Source organism: Onychomys torridus, chromosome 22 (assembly GCF_903995425.1).
Source record: "Onychomys torridus chromosome 22, mOncTor1.1, whole genome shotgun sequence".
In the NCBI taxonomy this organism is placed as follows: Eukaryota; Metazoa; Chordata; class Mammalia; order Rodentia; family Cricetidae; genus Onychomys; species Onychomys torridus.
The window spans coordinates 5424480-5452026 of record NC_050464.1 but is presented as its reverse complement, the minus strand read 5'-3'; the positions used below and the strand labels follow the sequence as shown (position 1 = coordinate 5452026).

Sequence of the window (27547 nt, the reverse complement as noted above, 5' to 3'; positions counted from 1 at the left end):
CTGCATGGCTGCCACCTCCTCCTTTCTCAGCATATAAATACTGCAGACTGGCCTCATTGGATCTCAGCTGGGCACAGCAGGGGAGCCCTGCAAGACTCTAAGTTAGGAGGGAAACGCTGATCCAGAACTTCTGAAGGAAAGCTGAGATGGAGCTGATCCCCAACCTTTCCATGGAAACCTGGATGCTGCTGGCTACCAGCCTGGTGCTCATCTACATGTGAGTAGCTGTTCAAGCTTCTCCCTATCTGTAACTGGAGTTGGGTTGATATGTAGGCTCCCTTTTCTTTCCTGTTGGAACATCCGAAAAGAACATGGAGGAGAAGTTGAAATGGACGCTGAGGTAGTGCAGTTCCTACTGATATTGCCGATCCCTTGATCTCTCACCCTATGACTCTCTCCCACTCTTACCTTATGGCTCAGAGGGTTTTGACAAGACTTGCTCCTGGGAAGATGGAGTTGGCTCTCAGTCTGCACCTAGACTAATCAACATCAATTCAGAGAACTCATAAACAATTGGCCACCACAGCCCTTCTGTGTTTGGGGAGTCCCAAGTTCATGGAGGTGCTTAAACTTCTTCTCACTATCCTTGCCTCCCTGCTTTCCTTAGCATGCACCGACATGTGTAAGGCTTCTCCCCTGGGCATACATATGTCTATTGCTCTCTGTCTCATCCCCTAACATGCTTTAACAAAATCCCATCATGCATCCTAAACAGTGTAGGAGGGTCGGCATCCACTCTTCTCTGTTTTCTGTAATCCTCACTTGAAACACCCTTTCTCTGGATAACTCAAGTTCTTTTTTGTCTTGCAGTATCCAGAACCATCTCCCACTTAGTGCTGTGTTTTTAGAGCAGAGGAAAGCTAGCACAGATCCTGAGGGAGGGTCTCCGTTGCTGGTTGGACCATGCTGAAATGATCCTGGCCTTTTCTTTTACTTTATAGATATGGGACCTATTCTAATGGGATTTTTAAGAAGCTTGGCATTCCTGGACCCAAACCTCTGCCTTTTTTGGGCACCATTTTGGGCTACCGAAATGTGAGTAGTGTTTGAGCTCTTTCTTTCCTTCTTATGGATGCAACTTCTTGTGTATCTGTTTATGGATCAGTTCCATAGATGCAAACACCAATCCTAGGGAGAAAGTTCTGGGGTGTCAAACCACTAAAAACTGTGTGTGTCCAACCAGGAGAGTTCTCAGGCTTCCCTTTAGGATTTGCTGACATCTTTGCACCCTTGGTTAGGAGCTGTGACCACAGACATATCAGAGCCTGGTGTTCAGGACTTCACGTTCCGACTATAAGGAGCAGGAGAAGTCTGGGCTTTTCCTTAGCGGAGCCTCCAGGAAGGCATAGGTGTCCTAAACCAGCACACATGGAAAGCGTGCCTGGTCACAGTAGCACCACAGCAGCCTGTGTGCACTAGATCAGACTTCACACTGGGATCAGGAGCAGTACTTGTTCTCCTCCTGCTGGCCGGCTCTGCAGCATCCCTGCATCAGGATGTCGGTATGTTGACTACAGGGAATTCCTCCTTGCCAGAAACCTCTCAGGGACTCCTGTGTCCCCTGCAGTTACTTCAATGGTTCTATACTGTCTTTAGTACCCAGGGCATCTTTGAGGATTTGACAAAATAATGGTGTTCTGCATTGGTTCTTTTCTCCATGACAGCACCCTGAGGGACAGTCTGAGCAGGATGTGGCTACAACTGAAACAAGTTAGTGTTTGTCTCTCACCCTCAGATACCATAGGACAAATGAATTTTTGCTTCTCAAAGCTAAGGCAGACACCTTTATAGAACCATCTCAGGAAGGATGGTTTTATCAAATCTTTAGAGACACTGAAAGTGTACCATAAATGCCACAAGGACCATGAATGTTGGCTGATTCTTCATGGCTTTGGTTGGTCAGGCAAGGCTGGCATCTGGCTAGATTATAATGAACTCAGGTGCTGAAGGCCATCAGTAGAGCCTGCAAGCTTGCTGCTCTCTGTTAGGATTTCCTTCCCCAAAGACTCCAGTTGCCTGTCAGAGTCCAAGTTTCACAGTTAGAAGCCTGAGGTCTAAATGAGAACTCCACCCCCCATGGCTGCCATAGAAAGCCTTAAGGGGAACACTTTTCATAATCACCCCAGCACATTTCCCTTCCTAAGCCTTCTTTTGCATTAAGTCACAGATATGATGTCATGACAGAACATTTCCTTTTTTCACCTTTGGCATTGAAAACTAGTGTTCCCTTTGCTCTGACCTGCTGTAGAAAGGGGTCTCTACTGGTGAAATTATTAAGGCCACTCCACGTAGTTAAAAGGGAGGTTTATTTTGTGGGGTAACTTACAAATGAAGGGATAGGTAACAGGGTCTGGGAAAGGTATGGCGCAGTCCGGCAGTGTTCTCTGGAGAACTCTGCTCAGTCTACCTCCAGCATCCAGGGTCCCAGAGCCAAGAGAGACCTCTCCTCTCGATCCTGGGTCTTCAGCTTCCTCCCTCCACTCCGCCTTGTGGGTGTGACCATTACCGAAGCCTCAATGGGGGTTGGCACTTCCAGGCCAAGGCTGGGATGGCTACCCACTACAGGTCTCTCATTGATTCCTGCATCCCATCATGATTTCCCCATCACCTCCTCTCACCCTCCCATTTTCTCTCTTTTTTCTTTCTTTTTTTTTTTTGAGCTGAGGATCGAACCCAGGGCCTTGTGCTTGCTAGGCAAGCGCTCTACCACTGAGCTAAATCCCCAAACCCATCTCTTTTCTTTTTATTGCTTCTTAATTTTTTCATTTTTCTTTTTATGCTTTCTCAATTTTCATTGGTTCTCTGAAAATCTCATGCAACACATTTTGATCATATTCACTCCCCACCCCAGACGCCCCCACATCCCAGTCCTTCCCTAGCTACCCACTTAGTGTACTTTTTCTATGACCCCTGGAGTCTGATTTGTGCTGCCCATATACTCTCAGTTGTGTATAACCATACACTGGATCATGAGCCATGCCCTTAAGGAAAACTAACTGTTCCTCTGCCTGCAGTGGCCAATTGTCAAAAGCTCCTCATTGGGGGGGGGGGCTTCATGTCCTCCTCTCCTCTCCATGCTAGGGCTTGTCTGGCTTGTTCTGGCTCAGGTCCTGTGCACGCTTTCACAATCACTGTGAGTTCATATGTGCAAATGCCCTGTTGTGACCTTGCACAGTTTTTGTTGTAGTGTTTTCTGTCTCTGGCTCATGCAGTCCTTCTGCCCCTTCTTCTACAATGACCCCTGTGCCAAGGGAAGACGATTGTTATACAGAGGAGAAGTCCCATTTAGCGCAGTTTCTGCAGTTTCTTGCTCTCTGCATCTTGGCCAGCTGTGGCTCTTTTATTTCCCCCTCATTTAGATGCTGAGATGAAGAACACCCTGGTCTCAACTTTTCCATCTTCTTGCTTTTTCTTGAGTGCCAGGATTATGGTTGTGTGCCACCAAGTCTGGTTTCCCTCTATCACTTTTGTACTAATCAAATGATGGGGTAAATCTGAACCAGGAGACAGAAGAGTGTAAATCCTTTTAGGATCACTGCAGAGTGTTCTAGGATTTCAAAGACCACACACACACACACACACACACACACACACACACACACACACACACACACACACACCTCAGACATAAAGCTGCTTGGTATCCATAAGTAAGGACAGTTCCTTCCATAGATACAACACTAAGAAAATTCAAGACCAGTCTTAAACTCTCCATTCCAGACAACTCTTGTAGTCTCCCCTGACCCTTCAGGTGTCTCTAATAAGAACTTGCCTCTAATCCCTCCTGAGGGACAGGAAGCCTGATTTCATGGAATTTGAGTCATTTGCACTCCAGTTAGAGAAGGATCCATTGTATACAGGCCAATAATGGATTGAACTTTATTTCTTTCTCCAGGGTATGTGGAAATTTGATATAGACTGCTATAAAAAGTATGGGAAAATATGGGGGTGAATATCCTGGAGACTTCCATTGGGTAGCCTTGTTGAATGAAGCACTCCACTGCATGAGGACAAGGCCTTTGGAGGTTGTCCTGCCAGGGTCTAATACATCACAGTTGTGTTTGAACAGCAAGAATTCCATGGGAGTATTCCCTACTGGGACATCCTCCAGACTAATTAATCAAGGGCTCCAAGACTCAATGGCTTTGCACCTAATGCTCAGAACCTTCTAATATGTGTTCAGAAATGCATGACCATATCAACACCAATTCAGTTTAGTCAAACCCAGAACTCTTTTATATCAACTTAAAAGTAATGTTCGCTTTTGAAAGATACACTGGGAGATGTATGTAAGTAGATTAGGAACTCATCTATATACTCAAAGCATGTGTAGCAATTAAAATATTAAATTTACTAGAAAAACATATGGATATTTCCTCTATATCTAGTTCTGATGATTTTGAAGAAGAGATGTAGGGTATTTGTAAACCACTGTGTTCTCCTTTGAGCCTATGTCTTCAATGGTTCTATAGAGTAGCTGAGCCGATGGCACAGCCCTTCCCTGTCAGAACAGTCGGTGGTTTGGTGAGAGGTTGGAGGAGGTGTCGCCATTGTGCTGTGAGACACAAGCAAGTGGAGGAGCCTCTGTCTTTGCATCTCCTCTCATTCATCCTCAGAAACCACAGGCTGAGGTGACATAGAGACCCTGTGACCTGATGCTAAGCATGTGCTGTGCTGCCCTCTGGTGATTCCAAAGCCACTGCTCCTGCAACAGTATTATGAACATTGAATAGTTTGTCTCTAAGTTTCCTCTGATACATTCTATTTTGACTTTGGAATCATTAACCATTTTCTCTGGATTTTTTTTTTTGAGCTGAGGATCGAACCCCGGGCCTTGTGCTTGCTAGGCAAGCCATCTACCACTGAGCTAAATCCCCAACCCCTGGACTTTTTATATGTCTGGAGGTCAAACACACTTCATAGACAAGGGCTCTACCACTGAGCCATACCTCCAACCTAGGTATTTGCACAAAAGAATGGTATTGGCACTAACCATGTGAGTTCGCCTCGCCTTAGCCAATGTTTCAGTGTTCATTCTTACTAAGGACATCTTTGAGGAGCTGTTTGTCTTAGGTGTCTCTTCACTGCTTCAGCCACACTACCCTTCATTCAACTCCAGTGTCTTCTATGGTCAGAACTTGAACTAGGGGTTCATATTGCTGTGCTTTATAGAGCTGGCGGTGTGGCCTGTACAGCCTCTGGGGTAGAGTCTGGAGTCCTGGGTGTAACTCCAACTGTAGAATCCATCTTCTGAGGTTCAGCCCACCCTGTTTTCCCACCTCAGGTTTTATGATGGTCGACAGCCTGTGCTAGCTATCACAGATCCAGAGATAATCAAAACAGTGCTCGTGAAAGAATGTTACTCCGTATTTACAAACCGCCGGGTAGGTGTGCTTTTTAGGAATATATAGGAATATTTAGGAAATATAATGATTTATTTTCATTAAGTTTGAATTTGGAAAGAATTATATGAACACAATAAAGAGCCATCACCATGCTCAGAATATTTCTTGTATGTATACTCTTGCGTTAGTATAAATATAATATATTCCTGCCAGAATACTAAGATGAAATTAGCTTTGATATTTTGGGGAGTTTATTTACATTTCCTCTAAGCGGCATTCCCTCATCTCTCCCCACCTCTCTCTCTCTCTCTCTCTCTCTCTCTCTCTCTCTCTCTCTCTCTCTCTCTGTGTGTGTGTGTGTGTGTGTGTGTGTGTGTGTGTGTGTGTGTGTGTGGTGTAGTGTTTTGGACATCGTAACACATCCTGTATAGTGTTGAAGTTACACAGTGAGGACACAGGACTGTCCCTTCACCATGGGACTTCCTTCTAAGCATGTGGTAGTGATCATGAGAAGCCTGTCTTTTCTTCCTGGCAGTGTCTGATGCATTCTATGGATGTTTTCGAGGTCAAATTTGATAATATTTTGCTTAACTTTCTTATTTTTTTAATGATAACATCCAGTTTCATATTTTAGATTTACATCTATGATCTATTTGTAATTTTTTTTTGGTATGAGAAAAAAGGTCAGGTAAAGATTTCTGTTGTACCATGCACATTCAATTGTTCCAATGCCATTTTGAGAGAAGTTGTTCCCTCCAAAACTTACCAGTCCTGGTCTGTGTGTGGGACTCTTTCTCGTCTATTGTCTTCAATCAGTTGATCGCAGTGTTTTTCCCTCTGTGGCGACCCTTCCCTCCTGGTGAGTGACCTCATGTGGATTAATTACTCCTACTTTTTTTTTTTATAATTGTTAGGTTGGTTTTGGGGCCTTTGCTTTTCTATCCAAATTATGAGTATTCTTGTCTGAATTTAAAAGCTCAGTGTGATTTTGATAAAAATTGAAATAAATACAGAGGAAACATTGGTACTGGGTTGTGTCTTCTAACCATGGCTAACATGTACCTCTCTGATTTTTTAGTCTGACTTTGCTTGCCAAGTAGACAATTTCAGGTGAAAGACTCAACACATATTTTGTTACATTTATGCTTTAAGTATTTAATTTCTAGTTATTGCTATATAGACATCATTTTCTCAACGTGTCTCCACTTATCATTGCAATTATGTACAAATGCAACTGAATTGTGTGTCATTGTGTTCTATGACTTTTCCAAACTCACTTCTTCATTCCCTGTATTCTTTATGCTGTTTGGTGTGTTCTGCATGGACAATGGTGGTGCCTGAAAATCAGAACACTTGTACTCATTGCTTTGCAATCTGTATGTCTTCAACTGAGTTTTCTTACCTTATTGCACTAGCTGCCATTTCTAGGACAGTACTGAATAACAGTGGTGAGAGAAGCCTTTGGAACTGCTTCTTGTTGGAGGGTCAAACATTCAGGCTTGCACTATCAAGCCTGAAGTTGGCTAAGGCTTTTGTATAAATTTTCTCTCCATCATCAATTCATTTTTGCTCGTTTGTTTGCTTGCTTGTTTTGAGACAGGGTCTTTCTCTATAGACCTGGTTGGCTCAGAAATCACTATATAGACCAGGCTGTCCCTGAACTCACAACAATCCATTAGCCTCTGCCTCCGCAGCACTGGGACTAAAGGTGTGTGCTACCATGCTTGACATCATTCCCAATTCTTAATCTTTTCTAATTGCCATAATTTTAAAAACAACAGCTCAGCCTCCATTCTTTCCAACTGATTATGCTATTGGTAAACATAATGCAGAACTAGCCTAAGATAACAGTATCCCAAGACCATGTAATTTTTTTTAAATTTTATGTGTATGTGTGTTTTGCCTGTGTATACATATGTACACCACATGCATGTGTGAAGGTCCAAAGTGTGTTTCAACTATCATGGAATTACAGGTGTCTGTGAACTGTCATGCAGGTACTGGGACCCAGACATGGGTCCTCTGCAAGAGCAACAAGTGCCCTTAGCCTCTGAGCCATCTCTCTATCTCTTGGTTCTAAGGCCAATTGAATCCATTTCTACTATAAACAGACTTGAAGAATGCTGTAGGGCTTTTCTTTTCTACTCCCTTGAAAGAACTGTTAAGTCCAACTTCAGTGGGGTTCAGGTCCCAAAGAGGAGGTTGGAGTCAGCAGGGGACTGAATGCACATCTGAGGGTTCAGCAGCTCGCTCTCTCCCTCCCAACCAGAGACACTCTTTATTTATATAGCATATTGATTACATTAGGCAATTGGCTAGCATCAGAGCCCCGGATTTCTTTTTCATTTCCTCATTAAATGTCCAATGTAAAAAAGCAAAATACAAAACAGACAGTCTTACTTGAAACTTCTTTGGACAGCATCTGTCAAATCAGGAAATTACAAATTCAGGATCCGCAAAGCATAGGACCTTTTATTTTTACAGTCTGTGTCTAGGCTGGCTGTTCACAGTTACAATATGTTAGACAGTCTGAAATTATTTTTACCTTAACCAAGTTATGTAGAGAAGTATGAGGTGTTTTCTAATATGCAAGCTTTAGAAAACATCCCATAATAATCATTTAACTCTCTGAATTATAGCATTTTTTGTTTTTAGTTTTATAATAGAGGCCTGTTGCTTTCATATGTTCCCAGAAAGAGATTCTGGTATCTCAGGTTTTTTTTCCATCGACCCACACTATTCCCATTCCTTCTATATAAGCTCCAGTGTGGGGCCATGGATATACTTGTGACATCTTGTATTCAGAGCCGAGCAAGAAATTTCTCAGAATCTACCCTATTGTAGATTACCACGGTCCTTGGGCCACAAGGAAGACTCTTTCATCTGTGACTCTCAGGATAAGACCACCTGCCCTCAAAGTTTTCTCTCCAGAACGCGCATAAGTTTCCCCCAGGGGCTGCAAAAGCGGAAAACTCCCCATTATGTGAACACTTGCTTCTCAAAGTGAAAGCAGAAGCCAGCACGCTGGCTGCCACAGCCCCGCTGCCCCTTGTGCACAACCCGCTCCAACAACAATTTCTCTGTGCAAGAGGGGTTTCCATTTAAGAAGAGATTCTGAAAGAAAGACTTGAAGCCTGGTGATAGGTGACACCCATGATTATATAGGCTGTGATGTGATTTCAATGAATCATAAGTGGACCTGCCACTTAGAATCAGTAACTGTTAAACAAATGATGTTTGTTTGATATATTTTCTATAGCTGTGGATATATACATAACTTCTGCAAAGTAAATTGGCTTTCAATTTGAACTCTAGGCTTTTGGTCCAGTGGGACCTATGAAAAAGGCCATCAGCATATCTGAGGATGAAGAATGGAAGAGACTTCGAACACTGCTGTCTCCAACTTTCACCAGTGGAAAACTCAAGGAGGTGATGAGGGAGAGGATATTTACTTATGGAATGAATCTGGGGGCAGGTAGAAAACAAGCCCACAGTCCCGTTCCAAGGGTTGGTCCTCTGAGTTACAATTCTTATAAGATGGTCTTCTGTCTTCATGCCCAGAGGACCCATTATAAAACCCACTGTAACATCCCACTCATTGCTTCATGACTGGGTATGGCTTGTCTTTCTGGTACCTGAGTTTCCACACTTAGCTACAGATGCTGTGCTTTGTGCTTAGATGTTCCCCATCATTGGACAGTATGGGGATATGTTAGTGAAACACTTGAGACGAGAAGAAGAGAGAGGGAAGCCCGTCATCCTGAAAGAGTAAGTGGTGGTGCAGTTGATGGGACTGTAAGTACCTTAGTGTCTCTTCACCTCTAGGAAAAGGACATCTGCAAACCGACACCAGGAAAAGGCCCCATGTGTGAGTATGATAGGAGCCCAGATCCCTCTGATGGTTCAGCATGTGATCCTGACTGTGTGGCTCCCTACCTGGGTAGCTCAGAAATATGAGCTGCCTCAGACATAGATTTTGATTCCCATGTCTCTCTCTACTCAGCATCCTTGGAGCTTATAGCATGGATGTAATCACTGGCACATCATTTGGAGTGAATGTTGATTCCCTCAATAACTCAGAGGATCCCTTTGTACAGAAAGCCAAGAAGATCTTAACAAGTGTGAATTTTCTTGACCCATTTCTTCTCTCTGCATGTAAGTATCTACTTCCTTTCTTTTTTTCCTTAGTCCCTCACATAGTACCATCAAAATACCATTCAACATTACTGAGATACAATTCATATATAAAAATAATATACCTGCTTATAACGTGTAATTCAATTTTTGCTCATACAAGGCAATGTATATCCATCACTATTGTCAAGGCAGGGAACATCTTATCCAAGAAAACCTGTACCATTTCTTTCCTGTCTTCCATTCCTCCTTGCCATAAAAAACACCAGTTCACTGTTCTGTAGATCTGCCTATTCCTGGGTTTACCACAAAAATACAACATAAATATGTCATAGAATACATAGAATTTAGTGACTAGCCTCATTCAGTTAACACAATATATTAAACAAAACCATTTGTTGCCACCTCCATGTTCTATAGATAAATCAAATTCCATGCCATCTGATGGTCATTCAAATTGATTTCAGATTTGGGATGTTGTGGTGGGAGGGGAATTGGGGAACTACATAGGACTTTTGTGTTTGACCTACTGAGCAACTGAGGGTTTTTGTTTTTGTTTTTGTGGGTTTTTGGGTTTGTTTTTTTTTTTTGATAGATGCAGCATTTTATTTTTTGGTTAGGAGTTTATGCGGACTCCCCTTCAAAACTTGGGGCTGTTATTGTAATTTCATGATGTTCATTCCAGATGCGCTAGTGGACACTCAATAGTATAGCACCATGAGTGTTGGGTTGTGCTTTTTCCAAGTGGTAATTATATTCTCTTACTTGGAAGATGTTATTATCTTCCTTTGATAAACATCTGCTCAACCATTGCTCCTGTATAGCTGAATTGTTTACCTGCTTGCCATTGAGTTGTAAGATTGGCAAGTGTATCATGAATAACAGTCACTTTCCAGACATATAATTGGCATAACTTGTCTATTTTTAGATGTCTTTTAATGTTTTTGATGGGATCCTTTGAAGTACACATTTTAAAATTTTTATGATGTACAATTTTATAATGTGCTGTGTTTTAATCTCTAAGTCACATGGTCAGAGCTGAGGTTATGAACATTTAACTTCTGCCCAGTTTCATCTTAATAGGCAGTACATTCCTTAAACTTTTTTTCTGATACAGGGTCATTTCGCCCTGTGTGGAGGCCCTCAAAGGTTTCCTAGTGAGATCTGATCTTGCTTTATCCAGCAGGGCTGCATTAGAGGATTTCTTGACCATATTCATGGTTACTAGGTGATTGGAAGGGTCTACAGTTGGTGATCTAGGAGGAGGCCTCTGCTCCACCCCTTGGTGTTCCTATAAGTAGCTCTTAGAAGAGACAAAAGAGGCCAGTAGATAAGGATCAAGGCTCTCCTGTGTTTCTGTCTGTCTCTCTCCCCTCTGTCCTTCATCTAAATATTTCTCACTTCACCTTCCTCAAGAGCACCCTGGCAGAAAAATGTGGGAGATGGTCTCCCTCAGATGGTACAAGGAACACCAGGGACTTGACAAAAGGAAGGGAGAGGGTCCTGCGGGAAGTTTGGGCATGTCCAGTTACGTTGAAAAATTAAGGCGGGGGATTCTATTTTCAGGAGTGAAAGTAAGATGGCAGAAAGAAATGCTGAAGTGGAGCTGCAGCAAGTATCTGTCTACCGAGCTCGCTCTTTCTCTCTCTCTCTCTCTATCTAAAAAAAAGTTAAGGAAAAATGTAAGGTAGAACGTAGTAATATAGTGTAGAAAAAAACTAGGGCAAAGCCAGGCAGTGGTGGCACTCGGGAGGCAGAGCCAGGCGGATCTCTGTGAGTTCGAGGCCAGCCTGGTCTACAGACCCAGGACAGGCACCAAAACTACACATAGAAACCCTGTCTTGAAAAAAAAAAAAACTTAGGGCAAGAAGGAAAAATATAATGTAGAATATAGGAATGTAGTGTAAGAAGAAACAAGATAGAATAAGCAACGAGACAGAGGAACTACATCTTGATTTTTCCAGCTGTGGGGCTAGGAATGCAAACTCCAGGGAGGAATCAGAGTCATGAAAACACCCTGGGCAGAAAAAGATCCCTGTGGAAGCTTCCGGCATGTATACAGCTTAAATCTGAGTCCTGACTGGCAGAGGAAAGAATTTTCCCTGAGTCAGATTCAGGTGAAATAAAACTCTTCACTCCCCTGACAGCGTTACTGTATGAAAACATCATACCATCAGAATTAGTTTCCTCTTGGCCGTGAGGCCAGTTTAGGGAACAGAAGTCTTGGGAAAAACTCAGTAGTCTTTCTCTCAAACACTGACAGCTTTCTTGGGAAAAACTTAGTAATATCTCTCTAAAAAACTGGAAGATTTTTGGGTCTTCCATTCTCAGATTTTTTTCTCTTTCTGTAAGGGCAAAAATTTAACTCATTTGGAAATAACATCTATCACTATGGGAAAAATATCTGTAATTACTCTAGAAAAAAAAAAAAACAGAAAACCTCTTGAAACAGGGCAAATTCTCTCTGCTAGTCCTATCTCCCATTCAAGCTGGTGTTAGAAAAACAGCAGATACTTTAGACAGTAGCGAGAATCCCCTGCAGCAAGAGCCCAGCGAGAGACACCAAGGCAAGCACAGAGTGGAATGGCAGCTGAGGAGAAGATTCTGGCATGAATGTAGCAGCTGAGGCTTTGAAATCCTCCCTGCAATGAGGGAGGCAAGGTCTAAGTTCTAGCGGTAATGCCAGCATGAGAAATGCCGAGACAAAATTTGGCCAAACAAACAAGTCCATCAGGAATGGGGAGAGTTGACTGCTCCACTGTAAGCTCTGAGTTGGTGGGTGGGGCTACATAGCACCCACAGCTGCCAACAAAAGCTCTTTCTTTTCTTTTTTATATCAGGGAAAAATCTGTCTTAAAAAAACCTCTTTTTTTCAAATATTCTCATTCCTTTTCACTGACCTAGTGAGGCAGAGGTTTTTGCTTCTGGCAACAAATGCCTGTCTGAGTGCACAGGGACAGGCATAACCCACTCTGGGAACAGTATCAGGTGTAAAACTCTGATTAGAGAGATACACCTGTCAAATGATAATGCAGGGGTCCTAATGTAAGCTTAGGGAAGACAAAAACCTTCTGTGATAAGAGCAAAAAATTGATTTTGGTTTCAGCATGAATACAGACTGTGTGAATGGATGTTTTCTCCCAGACCCAGAAAGGCAGTATGGGAAACGTAGTTCATTCGTAATAGCCTGACAATGTAGAGAAAGACAGCTTGGGGGGGGGGGGGCCTGGAGAGATGGCTCAGAGGTTAAGAGCATTGACTGCTCTTACAGAGGTCCTGAGTTCAATTTCCAGCAACCACATGATGGCTCACAACCATCTGTAATGAGATCTGATGCCCTCTTCTGACATGACATGCAGACAGAACATTGTGAACATAATAAATAAATAAAGTAAATCTTTAAATAAAAAAAAAAAAAAAAGCTGGAGAGAGTTCAATTCCCACCAACCACATGGTGGCTCACGACCATCTATAATGAGATCTGGTGCCCTCTTCTGGCCTGCGGGGATATGTGCAGACAGAACATTGCATACATAATAAACAAATAAATCTTTAAAAAAAAAAAAAAAAAAAAAAGACAGTTTGGGAAATGTAGTCCATAGTGTAATTCGTAACAGAGTGATGATGTACAGTAAGGCAGCTTGGGAAATGTAGTCCATAGTGTAATTCGTAACAGAGTGATGATATACAGTAAGGCAGCTTGGGAAATGAAGTCTGTAAAAGAGATGCCAAGAGTACATGGACCAAAACCTGTTCTTTCAGTGTTTTATTTTTCAGCTCACAATTCAGGGTTTTTTTTTTCCCAAACGATGTTAGAAAGCTTAGCTTTCCCTACCGAGAACTAAAAACAGATGAACAGCTTGCTTGTCAGGAGGAAATTAAAATGCTAATATAGTTTGTCAACAAACTACTTTAAAATGCTAAGGATAACCTTAAAAAACAGCTTTTAAAAATTAAGAAGAGGGAATTTTACCCTCAGTCAAGCTTGGAACCACTGATAAATTAGGCTCTGACTTCAAAATCTCAATAAAAATTTCAGAATAATATCAAAGCTGACTATAAACTCTGAACTTAGAAGTGAATTGTATACTTTCTGTCTTGTTAATAGTTTAGTTAAGAAATCTCTTCTAGATGTTTGCTAATAGAGTTTGCTTTTGAATATAAGTATGGTAAATAGTTCTTCTAAGAAATCTCTTCTAGATATGTGCTAAAGTTTGTAAAATAATCCTATAGAGTTTCCCTTTTGAATATAAAAAGTATAAATGTTGAATGTAAGTCTTTAAAAGTGTAAATGCTGAATGTAAGTTTGTAAAAAGTAAATATGTATAGTTATGTTCATATTAGAATTGTCTTTATTACTCCATTAATATATGTCTAGACAAATTAGGTAACATTAATTTTTAAAGGAATATGTTTTATCTTCAGATATATTTGAACAGTTTTTTAAATAGCTCAAAATACAACTTTATTGTCTTAGTGATCCCTAGAAAAGTTAAGTGAAGGTGTCATAATTAGGGGAGCTTTTCTGTCTTCTTCCTAAAAGTTTCCACTCTTCCTCTGTTTCAAGGAGGATGACCTAAGACAGGCACAGTTTATCTAAGGACCTGGGAGGCCCTTTATTATATCTAGAAGAGGGAATTGTGGAGGCCCACAAAGATTTCCTAGTGAGATCTCAACTTGCTTTATCCAGCAGGGCTGCATTAGAGGACGGCTTGACCGTGTGCATGGTTACTAGGTGGTTGGAAGTGTCTACAATTGACTGAGCTAGGGAGCAGCCTTTGCTCCACCCCTTGGTATTCCTATAAGTAACTCTTTAATAGAGTCACAAGGGACCAGTGGCTAAGGATCCAGGCCCTCCTGAGGCTCTTCTTTGTTTCTACCTGTTTCTCTCCCCTCTTTCCTTCTATCTAAATATTTCTCACTTCACCCTCCTCAAGAGCACCCTGAGGGAAATGTGGGAGTTGATCCCCCACAGCCCTGGTTGTTCTGAAACTTTCTATATAGAGCAGGATGGCCGTAAGCTCACAGAGATTCAATTGCCTCTATCTCCATAATGCTGGGATTAAATGCTTGTGCTCACCACGCCCATCTTAGACCTAGATCTTTTACACACTTTTAGATAAATTGTATGCACTTGTTATCAACTTTATTCCTATTGAAGAGTAGTTACAAAGAATGTAAACACTGGAAGGTAAGGAGAAACATCATCTTCTGGACATGCATGGCTAGCACACTCACACTCACAGCAGTTACACTAGATCAAGCCAACCAATATTCCCTCTACAGAGATGGGAGATGCTCTCTAGATCCCACCCCTTTCTGAAGAATGTTTGGCAGTTGATTGCTGCTAAGAAAGAGAGAATCATTCTTCTTTGATGGTGTGGCCACTGGTCAGTTTCCCATGCTTCAGTGGATGGCACCATGGCACTTCAGTCTTATTAACAACAACATAAAGTTGTGAAAGGGATGTCTTGAGGGGGATCCTGGAGAAGCTGCAGAAGGACTATAGGAAGTGGAGTGAATATGTCATTTCATTGCATATATGAAGTTATCAAATAATAACAAATATTTCTTCCTATATTATTTTTTAAATTTTGTTTATTTTTAATTGTGTGTATATATGTGTACACACACATGTGAGTGCCATGCCTTTGGAGTTCAGTAGAGGGAGTTGACCCCTTAGAGCTAGAGTTGCAGTTATGAACCACTCAATGCCAAGTACAGGGCATCGAACCTGGATCTCCTGTAAGCAGCAAATGCTCTTAACAACTTAGTCATTTCTCTAGCCTATATCTTGAGTGTTTTACATCTTGATGTATTATAAAGATAACTATTTGTTAACATCACTTTGGTACTTCCTTTGAGTGGAATAGAAATACAAATGGACCTTGGAACTTTGCTGAAATTGTATTTGATTTCTAATAAATGGATAAAAATTTAGTGCAGACTTTCTTTACACTTTCTCTTCTTTTCTCTGTAGTTATGTTTCCATTCCTTACTCCACTATATGAGATGCTAAGTATCTCTATTTTCCCAAACCGGCTATCGGATTTTTTCTATGAATTTGTAAAGAAGATGAAGCAAAATCGTCTTGAAACAAATCTGAAGGTAAAATGTGGTGTTGTGTCAGAATGCTCATGTTACAGGCTGTGAACATGTCAGCTGTGCCCTTTCTCTAAATATCCATTGTCGACATTTATTTTTCTGCTTCCAGACCCGAGTGGATTTTCTTCAGCTGATGATGAACACTCAGAACTCCAAAGGCAAAGAATCCCTGAAAGGTAACTTAGGATGCTTCACCATGTTTGGATCAAGAAGCCCAAAGAGAAGAGGGTGTCAGGACATATGCATGGAAGGGTGGTCCAGAATGGAAACTTCTGCCAAATTTCAGAAAGACATGCAATGGATGATCTCTATGATGTCCATAGGAGCTTTCTAGAAGTACACTGGTGTAAAGGGACAAGAATCAGTAGGGCAGCCACAGAGAAGCATTCCATACCCAGAAGTCCTCAGGGGTGCTGGGTCATCTGTCAGAGCAGAGTCTGATTCTCAGTCCTTTCCAATCCCACTGATTCTGGATCGCTGCCTGGGAGTTTGCATCAGGCCCCAATTAGGAAGCACACTGTCCAGCAGTGGGGATGGTCTCTGGGAGTGAGTGGTGGAATAGAGTTCAATAACCTCATCTGTAATGTATTCTTCTCTGTATAAATAGCATCTGGGAAACTACATACCCTGCTCTTTTTCATTCTTCAGGCCCCTGGTTTTATACCATCTTCCATGATAGCTTTGTGACATTTTTTAAAGTATTATTACTCATAGCCACGGAATGACTTCAAAATTCTTATATTTATTTCATATTTCTAGTCATTATCCATTATAGGAAGGGTTTTCAAGCCTTACTATTTGATTTATAAAATATCATTCAAAATATATTCCTTCGTCTCTAGCAGTGTGATCTTTTCCATCTCCTGTTACTTTCTTCTTATGATTAGTTATTTTCCATTTCAAGTTGTCAGGCGTGTCCACTCAGGGTCCCTTTATGTGGCCTCATGAAGCCTTCCATCATCTGTTTTTTCATTTCGATTGCTACAAGAGACTTTAATTTTAGAGTGTTTTCTGGTCGAAGCAGAGCTTAGGGGAAGTATAGAGACTCCCTACACATTTTTGCAAACGCTCCTCCACCAAAGTGAAGCATTTGCAGGACAGACACTCAACCATTCCCCACTTGTTTTGTCTCACATTTACCAATATTTAGGTTTTTGTCCTAGTCCCTCGTGCTGTTACTGTGACCAAATACCTGAGGAAACACCTTAAGGGGAGGTTTATTCTGTCACACAGTTTAGTGGTTCAGTCTATCATCGCAGGGAAGTCCTGGTGACAGCAGCTGCTGGTCACAAGCCATTAGTAGTCAGGAAGCAGAGAGCTGAATGCTGATGCCTATCTCACAATCTTCTTTTTGCTCAGTAAGGGACCCAAGGCCATAGAGGTTTATATTATAGAATGTCCCACCTACATTTAAGATGGGTCCTCCTACATCAAGCAACTTAAGATAATCCCTCAAAGGAATGTCCAGTCTTGTCTCCTAGGCGATCCTAGATCCTCTTAAGTTGTTGGTCAATATTAACCCCTGTATTTCTTTTATGTTTATAAGTATGTATAAGAACAATGTATGGTGGGTAGAACTCCACATTTGTGCTGGTGAGTCTGGTAAACAGGACAGATAGGCCACAGGTGGGCACCAGAGTGGAATTCAGTCCAGGGGACTCTGGACTGCCTTTCTCTGTTCCCAGACAGCGGGGAGCACCACTTGAATTTCTTTTTATCTCAACTATGATGTTCCTTATCCACAATGTTCATCTCTTTTTAGCTCTTTCTGATATGGAGATCACAGCCCAATCAGTTGTTTTCATTTTCGCTGGCTATGAAGACACAAGCACATCCATTTCCTTCATGATGTATCAACTGGCTACCCACCCTGCTGTGCAGAAGAAACTGCAGGATGAGATTGACAGAGCTCTGCCCAATAAGGTGAGTGGATGGTACCCAGAGAGGGAGGGCAGAGGTAAATGATTCACAAGAACATGTCTCGTCACTTGCAATGAGAATTTTTATAGAGAGCCATGCAATGAAGTCTAAAAGAGAAACAAAGGGAGGGACATAGGAGGTGAATGTGACCTGTAGAAATGCATGACCTTTTTAAAAAGATTTTTATTTATTTATTATGTATATATAGTGTTCTGTCTGCATGTATGCCTGCAGACCAGAAAAGGGCAACAGATCTCATTATAGATGGTTGTGAGCCACCATGTGGTTGCTGGGGATTGAAATCAGGACCTCTGGAAGAGCAGCCAATGCTCTTAAACTCTGAACCATCTCTCCAGCCCAGAAATACACCATCTTTAATACAGTGCTGGCTCTGGTATATCTATTCTCTATCGTGATAATAGTACTAGTAAGACAAACCAGAAAACCAGTGTGACACATAAAAATAGGGACCAGTCACTCAGGTGTCTGGACAGTTATCTCTGCTGATATTCTCAGGTACTGTCTGGGCTATCTTTTTTGCTGGCCTTCACTGGTCTGGCAGGCTGACTCGACACTACTCTCAATGGCTCAACTGTCCAGTCCAATAACATGGCGTGTGTGTGTGTGTGTGTGTGTGTGTGTGTGTGTGTGTGTGTGTGAGTGAATTAGGGGAGTCTTCTCTTTCCTATGGTTTATGATGGCATTGATAGTGTATCAAACTACTTTGTGAGTGTCAGTGCCCTCTGCTGACCAGAGCTGGCATTACAGTCAGTGTGCTGGACAGATCTCTCAGAGTCTCCAAGTGGCTAATGGAGACCTGATCAGGACAATCGATGGTGGGTATACCTTTCTCTGAGCACTTTATTTCCTCGTCTCCAGCCACATGTACTTTTAAGCTCCTAAGCATCTAATCCTGCCTCTTTCCATAACTGCCACTCAGGTAATCTCTTGCCCTAGGGTTGTGGCACATTAAGTACAGCCTCCCTGTCCTGTGATCGGTCCCTATTCTCTGCCTCCCTGAGCAGTTCAGTTTCCGAGGAAAGAGTCTGTATAAAGAAGTCGACTGGCTTCTCCATTCTGAATCATCCAGAGTGACAGTGGTATTCCTCTTCATGGTTCCAGGAACCAGCCCCCATCTCAGCACACTCCTCATTTGAAGTCTGTGGAGGCTGTGGGAGTGTCCTGGAGGGAGGCCTCCCTGCCCCCTTTCACTGGAGCCTCTTGGGTTGATTTTGGGTAGGGAAGGGGCTTTGCTTTCCCTTTCCTCTGGAAATGGGGAACAGGGCATCCAAAGCCATCCTCAGTTGGGTTTCTTTTCTATGAATCATCCATTTTCCACCATGCGTTTTCCATGTCCTCCCTTGTGTTTCTTAAGCTCTTCCTCTCCCCTTGACATAGACTGTGCTTTGTTTCTTGTTTTCCTGTTGCTCTGACTCTTCTTCACACACAGAGGCAGTTTCTAGTGTGCATCTTTCCAGAAGTCTCCATTATAACTTTCTTTCCAACTTACTTCACCTGCCATCCCCCAGGGAGTTAAGAAGCAGGAGTAGCCTAGTATGAGAAGCTGGGGACACAGCTCAGTCATGCAATGCTTGTTTTATGAGGACCTGAGTTTGAATTCCAAAACCCATGTGGGGAGGATGGTATAATTGGAGCACTGAGGAGGCAGAGACAGTGTGAGCCTGTCTTCCCCTGGAGCTCACTGGCCAGACAACCTAGCCTACTTGATGAGTGTCAGGCCACTGAAAACCTGTTTCAAAAACATATAAAAAGTGGACTCCCACAGGAATGACACCCAAGGTAGGAAGGACTCTGGCTTCCACATACAGGTCAATGCACAAGCAATTGTGCCCATGCCATGGACATGCATACACACACACACACACACACACACACACACACACACACACACACACATGCAAAACCAGAATAATCTAAAAAGCCTGATGTGGACCAAGAGTGCAGAGTTGTTCCTTGCAATGGTGTCATCTCCTTGGTATAGACTGGTCTATGGAGATGAGACCGTGACCCCAGTGCACTTTGTCAGACTGTAACTGTCATATTGGTCATATGTGCTCACATGGGAAAGAAAATCAGAGCACCACAATGATGATGAAGAGAGGATGTGGACAGGGGAGTGTCCCAAATGGCTCCTGTGCTAAAACTTTTACTTCACACCCTAATGGGCCATCATCAGGACAAAGGCCATCATAGATGCAGAATGATTTATTAAGGCTAAGATCTACTAATTGAAGTTACCTCTTGGAGCTTCTGACAAGCAATCGCACTATAAACTGAATTGAAATTGGAGTCCAAACCTCATCTGGAAACATCTATTTCTTCTTCCCAGGCACCTGTCACCTATGATGCCATGATGGACATGGAGTACCTGGACATGGTAGTGAATGAAACTCTCAGATTGTACCCAGCTGCTAACAGGCTAGAAAGGATCTCAAAGAAAGATGTGGAAATCAATGGAGTGTTCATTCCGAAAGGAACTGTAGTTATGGTACCAACCTATCCTCTCCATCGGGATCCTGAGTACTGGCCAGAACCTGAGGAGTTCTGCCCCTAAAGGTACAGAGACCTTGGCGAGTAGTCCCCACTAGGAACTAGGCAAATTAAATGTATTATGCTGCCTACTGGAAATTGCATACATATGATTTTGTATCCCTTTGCATCTATATATCTTTTGAGAATTAAACCTTTTAAAATTACCAAGTGATGATTCTTGATGCTGCAAAAACAGATGTAGTTAGAATCTTAAAAGTTCTTATTAATAAAATCAAACCTGTGGCCAGTTATTGGGGTGAATGCTGGAAGATACCACCACAAACAGACAAGAAAAAAAGTATTCATGGCCATTCAGAGTCCCACAATATTAACCTTAACTTCATTAATAGTGACATATGTCCTCAAGGATTTATTTGTATGTATGTAAAGGTTTTGCAAAGCTAGTATATTTTATTTGTATTATGAATCACTAATTAACCACTAACCTGTTGTAGAATATTAATTTAACTATATAAAGGTGTGTTACATTTGTTTATGTTGGATATGTTTAATGACATAAAGAAGTGTTACATTTGTTCATGCTGCATTTGTTTAACAATGTAAAGATGTGTTGTTTTGCCTGCCTAAGGCACCTGATTGGTCTAATAAAAAGCTGAATGGCCAATAGCTAGGCAGTAGAGGGATAGGTGGGGCTGATAGGCAGATAGAATAAGTAGGAGGAGGAATCTCAGCTGGGGGGGAGGGGAGAAAGAGAGGAGAGGCAGATGCTCGGACCCAGCCAGCCAGGCAGCCGCCAGCCAGGCAGTCATAGAAGAAGTCATGGAAAAGTAGGACATACAGAATGAAAGCAAGGTAAAAAGCTCCAAAGCAAAATGTAGATGAAGAGAAACAGGTTAAATTAATTATAAGAGCTAGTGGGACAAACATAAGGCTGAGCATTTATAACTAAAAATAAGTCTCTCTGTCATAATTTGGGAGCTGGTTGGCAGCCCAAAGTAAGCCGGCTACAATAACCTATATACCACATCTTGTCATATACGTATATCTTTTATTTGGTGACATGGTAGTAGTTGACATAAGTGATATCTAAATTTACATATGTAGGATTCTTGTTCTTTTTTTATGTGTTCTGTGCTGGTTCCTAATTTTTACCATTAGCTTTAAGAACTTTTCCCATTGCCTGTTTGATTAGAAACTGCCTTCTTGAAGGTTGAAGCAGTAGCATACTTCACTCTAATTTTGACTTGTCTTTCAGAATGGGAACATATACCCATCCTGGACAGAATTTTGGTATTTAAACATACATTTCCTCTCTATAAGCATTCAGCTCAGCTCAGCACAGCTCAACACCAGAGGCTCCTCTCTTTTAAGGGACATAGAAAGACCATTAGCTTACAATTTTTTTTAAATTTTTATTCTTTTTTACATGTATGGGTGTTTTCCTGTATGTATCTGTGCCACGTGTACCTGGTGCCTGAAAAGGCCACCAGAGGCTGTCAGATACCTGTGGTGGTCATCAAAACCAGGCCCTCTGGAGTAGAAGCCAGTGCTCTTAATTGCTGAGCCATCTCTCCAGCCCCTGACTTAAAATTCTAATGGTGAGACATACACAGCAAGGGTTCAGTTGCAAGTCCACAAATGTAAGCTGCGCCATCCTGGTTGAGGGTGTGAGAACTCCAAACATGGAGCTCTTGGGTCTTTATGTTCCATAGCCTCATTTGCATCCCCATTCTGGCTCCAGGTTCAGCAAGGAGAACAAGGGCAACGTCAATCCTTATGTTTACCTGCCCTTCGGCAATGGACCCAGGAACTGCCTTGGCATGAGGTTTGCCCTCATCAGCATGGAACTCGCTGTCATCAGAGTCCTGTAGAACTTCACACTCCAGCCTTGTGAGGAAACACAGGTGAGGGGAACCCTATCTCTGTAAATCGTATGTAATTGGGAGTTTTTTGTTTTTTACATTAGAGTTTTACCTACAGAAAGGGAAAAAAAATGGTCATTCATCATATGATGCTGCCTTGTATGGAATACAGGATTTGACCTATAAGTTTTAAGGTCCTTCCATTCTGGAGCTGCAAGTGTGTGTCTGGATAAAACACAGAGAAATTATTTAGAGTTCATGCAGATCAGCACAACATGATTAAGTCTAGTGTCTTTGAGATCAAGTTCAGGTTCAAATTGTGTGACTAACTGAAGATGTGGAAATTGTTGCACATACTCATAGCTCATAATCACCACCTTGCCGTGGATTCTGAATGGTGGGCTTCCCAGCACTAGCTCTGCTTGTAACTTCATAACTTTAAAAACTCACTGTGCCTAGTTGCCTCAAATACATGGAAATGATTTACCCAGAGCATGGCTTTAAGAGATCCATATTGGTTGCAGTGCACACAGATTGCAGACACTACTATAGCACATAAAGAACTTCAACCCTTCAGGACCACCCTGACCATTTGATCTCACATTTTCATAACTATGCTACATGAAGACTTCTTTATGTTCTCTGAAGTCTATCTTCGACTGTCTTGCCTCTTCATTCTGTCCTTATTCTTCAAGTTGAAATAGGTGACTAAGCCATTCAAATGAGCTGTCTGGCCCTTGGCCCATCCACTCCTCTGCTCCAGTGACCAATGCACCCAATTTTGTTCTGTGCCCTGAAGAATTATGTCTTTGAATTTCACCTTATTTTCGTTTACTTACTCTAACAAGACTTCTTTGCTGGGAAGTCTGCGAATATCTTGAGTATATTTTAAGGAGTATTTTACAATTCTTGTGGAGTTCTTAAATGTACATTTAAGTTATGTTTATTTTTAAATTTACTCATGTAAGCATGCATGGGCATATATGACTATCTTTCTGTGAGTGTATCTCTGGAGAGAACAGATGCATGTTGTTAAAACACAAACAATAGTTAGAGAAGTTGCATGTTGCCCCCTCCCAAAACTTAAAGGTCAATTGTCTTTACTTCCAAATAAAGCAATGAATGACAAGGCTAATTTCTAGTGAGTTTGTAGCTACACAACTGCTCCCGTCAGCTGTCCTTTCTTCGTGGCCATTAGTAGAGAGGTTGTTACCCCTCATTTGTCACCCAGGGCAGCTGTGTAGCTCTCCTGTCTATACAGTGGTTCAGAAAGACGGACAACAACTTTCATCTTGAAAGCTTCCCATAAGCTGACAGTCTTCAGTTTCCTTGATAACTGTTTCTCACATTCTATGGAGACCAGATTACTTTGTCGGCAGCTTCTCTTCTCCCATAAGGCTGAAGAGACTGAAGTAAAATGATTGGTGGAAACACTGAATGACTTGGAAGTTCCCCATTCACAATACCCTCGGGGGCTAAGAGGAGATGTTAGGAAACATCACAAGTTCTTGCCCGCCATTAAACTGGACAGGCACAACTGGCCTGAGAAGTTGAGTTATGCACACAGAGCTGCACTGACTGACATCTATTCACGATTACCATCTAGGTGTCAACAAATGTAAATTTAGCTTTATACTACCTATCAAAAACAGTCTTCCACATAACTTAAAATGTGTTCTAAACTTTTAAAACTCAGCCTTTTTACTTAAATTTGAATCAATGAAGAACATGAGTCAGCATATTCTTCCCCCTCAGGTTCCATATTAAATAATTACTACAAAATGACTTTATTGCACGAACCAATAGACTTTAGTGTTTTCACTACCCAGTCCTAATGAAGATGGATGTATAAAGAATTCAAGACATATGGAGCCCAAAGTGTTTTGTGAATATAAAATAGCATGGTCCTGAATGGATTTGTTCTGCTTTGCTCTGTGACTGCTGGCTCATTCATTCCTTCTTAATGTGCTTCTTCAACTACCACAGATACCCTTGAAGTTAAGCAAGCGAACAATTTTTCAACCAGAAAAACCCATCATCCTGAAAGTTGTGTTAAGATGAAATCACAAATGGAGCTTGAGTTTCCCTCAAGATTTCTGCTGTTCTTCAAGGAGGCTATGCTTTCCAACATCAGAGAATCTAATTTGCCTTTGAATTAAATCAGCTTATTAAGTAGGTGTTCAGTAATTCATTGACCATGCTCAGTGTCTGTGCTAGCATCATGTATTGTGTGATTTACAGGAAATGATTAAGTCAATGATAGAATGGAGATTTTTCTCTGATTCTAAGGGACCATCCCCATTGAGTTCCAGTTTGCTATCTGCATTCTGATTCTAATAGGCATTTCTCTGTAATCTTATCAATCATTTTTAATGAAATGGGAAATACTGTGGTGATTCTGGTAAGAAATCTGTTTCAAATGTTGTTTACAATATTTTATAATATTACAAATAGAAATCATCTTTCCATAAATATGTGGTATCTTCCTATGCATCAATAAAACAGAGACACATCATTTCTGATCATAGTCACTCCTTATTTGGATATGTTTTGGTCTCCATTTGACTTCTTAGAATGTGGTGATGTTCACTTTGGTTTGGTACATTGCTTGGAAATTTTATTTAATTTTCAAGCTTTGAAATATAACTAAAATGGGAGGCAGGCTGGAGAGATGGCTGTAGTGGGTAGCCATTCCAGCCTTGGCCTGGAAGTTCCAACCCCCATTGAGGCTTCAGTAATGGTCACGCCCACAAGGCGGGGCTGAGGGAGGAAGCTGAAGACCCAGGATTGAGAGGAGAGGCTTCTCTTGGTTCCAGGACCCTGGACGCAGGAGGCAGACTGAGCAGAGTTCTCCAGAGAACACCACCGGACTGCGCCATACCTTTCCCAGACCCTGCAACCTATCCCTTCATTTGTAAGTTACCCCATAAAATAAACCTCCCTTTTAATTACATGAAGTGGCTTTAATAATTTCACCAATAACTGTTTTTAGTTTTAATATCAACATCAATAATAAAAACAAGAAAATTTTAAAAAAAATGCTGTTTGGCCAGTGGCCAGGCAGGAAGTATAGGCGGGACAAGAGAGAAGAGAATTCTGGGAGGTGGAAGGCTGGGGCAGAGAGATACTGCCAGCCACCGCCATGACAAGGAGGATGTAAGGTAAGCCACGAGCCACGTGGCAAAGTATAGATTAATAGAAATGGGTTAATTTAAGATAAAAGAAGTAGGTAACAAGAAGCCTGCCACGGCCATACAGTTTCTAAACAATGTAAGTTTCTGTGTGTTTACTTGGTTGGTTCTGAGCATCTATGGGCCTGGTTGGTGACAAGAGATTTGTCCTGACTGTGGGCCAGGCAGGAAAACTCTAACTACAGATGGCTCAGTGTTTAAGAGCACTGACTGCTCTTCCAGAAGACCAGGGTTAAATTCCTAGCACCCACATGGCAGTTCACAACTGTAACTCCAGTTCCTAGGGACCTGACACCCCACACAGACATACATGTAGGCAAAACACTAGTGCACATAAAGTAAGAATAATTTAAAAAATATATATCTAATAATATAACTAAATAAGTTTTTCTTGCTAGGTTTGCCTTAGTTCTACCTGATGTTTATGAAGGGCAGAGATCATGTTTTCCTTTTGGAACCCATCATGAGCTCCTCCCTCTCCTACAGCAGTGAACATAAAATAAAAATGGCTGACTGGTCATTGGATTGGGCACCAAAGGCTAAAGTGTTCCAGTCTTATCCAGTATCAGGAGCTTTACTAGGTTCTTCCACTTTAGTTTCTACCCTTCAATTCCCTTCCTGAGTCATTTAGTCTAAAATCACTGCATAGGGCACATGGAGGTGTCTACATATTATATAGGAAGAGCAAGTTATGGCAACTTCTTCAAGTGACATCCAGTGGTACAGTAAGGGTGTCTACAGGTCCAGCAGTCTTGCCTGCCTGGGTGTGGGGGTCCACCAAGGGGTTGTCTTTACACCATCCAAGAGTAGGATGCAAAGAAGCAAAGCTAGGTAAGGAAAGCATCTATGACTGAGAAGGATGGATGGAAGTTGGCTCTATAAAAGGAACTGCCCATGAACTCACTCTGCAGACCAGGCCAGCCTTTAACTCAGAGACTCATCTGCCTCTGCCTCCAAAGAGCTGGGATCCAAGGCGTGAGCCACCACCGCCCAGGCAACTCACTTAAAGGAAAGAATTTAACGGAGGGCTTGCTTAAGTTTCAAAGGCTTAGTTCAATATCTCGATGGGGAGCATGACAGCACGCAGACAGACATGGTGTTGGAGAAGCTGAGGGCTACATCCTGATCCACAGGCAGCACGCAAAGAAAGACAGAGATGGCCTAGTGTGAGCCTTTGAAACCTCTAAGTCCACCTCCAGTTGACACCTTCTCCACATCAAGGCCACATCTACTCCAACAAGACCACACCTAATCCTTCCCAACAAGTCCAGCAACTGGGAACCAAGCATTATTTGGGGGCCACTCTCATTCAAACTACCATACTACACTGACAGGAGAATAACAAAAATAGTAGTCACAACACCACTCAATGATGCTAGAAAAAGTTTTTAAAAGTACTAAAAAAGATGTAAATCTGTATTAGAGCACCCAGGAAGCTGCAAATCTCCAAATACAAGTATTTAGAATAGCTGCAGTCTAGTATAGAGCCCCATCTCTCCAGACATGCTGCAGATCACATGTTCAAATGATGCATCCAACCATTAGCTTCTTCCTGTATTAGACCCACAAAAGACACAATCATTACTAAAGAGAAATTATAGTTACACAGCCCTTGGATATGCCAGCTTTGTTTACTGAGAAATGAATGCAAGCATTACAGAAAACTTTTGTTCTCCACTGCAGTATCAATTTGTCAACCTCACTCAGCCACACTGACTTCCGGGAATCTCCCAGATAGTTCCCACCCCTTGCGTTTCAAGTGCCTACTTGAAACCCCTTCTAGTGCTGTTCAGACCATCCCATCTTTCAGAAGACTTAGGTCCAGTTGGGTGTCATGGGGCATGGGAAGCTGACACAGGTGGATTGTGAGGACAAAGTCAGCCTAGGTTACCTAGGGAGACCTTGTTTCAGAAACAACGAAGTCCAGCAAAATACCAGTTTTCTCCCAACTGATCAGGTTAGAGCAGGTAAAACTTCCAACATTCCACATAAGAAACAGATGCTAGATTTAATCTCACCCTTAGAAAGGACACACTAGGGGCTGGAGAGATGGCTCAGCGGTTAAGAGCACTGGCTGCTCTTCCAGAGGTCCTGAGTTCAATTCCCAGCAACCACATGGTGGCTCACAACCATCCATAATGAGATCTGGTGCCATCTTCTGGCCTGCAAATATATATGTAGGCAGAACACTGTATACATAATAAATAAATAAATCTAAAAACAAAACAAAACAAAACAAAAAAACTACACTGAATGTCCGTGTGAGCTCTCTGGGAATTTGTGCAAGGTATCTAAATTGGCATCCCTGTATCTGTGGTGTGTCAGCACTCTTTCCTCCACTCAGGGGGTGGCTGGTTCTAGTCTCTTCAAGAATATGAGTCTCTCTATCTTTCACACTAGACACCAAATGTCTTCCTGGAGAAAAACTGAATGTCTTCTTTCTAGTTCCTATTATCACACTGTAACTGATGAGTGT

The 27547-nt window shown here is 41.9% G+C and overlaps 1 protein-coding gene across 1 annotated transcript; it reads left to right on the top strand.

Moving 5' to 3' along the window:
• The first annotated feature begins 146 nt into the window (after positions 1–146).
• On the top strand, positions 147–20079 carry LOC118572504 (cytochrome P450 3A25-like). The gene is made up of 11 exons (XM_036172199.1): positions 147–217; positions 942–1035; positions 3896–3948; positions 5285–5384; positions 8661–8774; positions 9025–9113; positions 9349–9500; positions 15460–15587; positions 15694–15760; positions 17347–17507; positions 19855–20079. Exons 1-11 carry the CDS (start codon positions 147–149, stop codon positions 20077–20079), a joined length of 1254 nt encoding a protein of 417 aa, XP_036028092.1.
• The last annotated feature ends 7468 nt before the right edge of the window (positions 20080–27547 follow it).

Coding starts and splice junctions, on each gene's coding strand:
- LOC118572504 (XM_036172199.1), top strand. CDS start 147: ATGGAGCTGATCCCCAACCTTTCCATGGAAACCTGGATGCTGCTGGCT. Junction 1,036..3,895: donor CCATTTTGGGCTACCGAAAT/GTGAGTAGTGTT, acceptor TTCTTTCTCCAG/GGTATGTGGAAATTTGATAT. Junction 3,949..5,284: donor AAGTATGGGAAAATATGGGG/GTGAATATCCTG, acceptor TTCCCACCTCAG/GTTTTATGATGGTCGACAGC.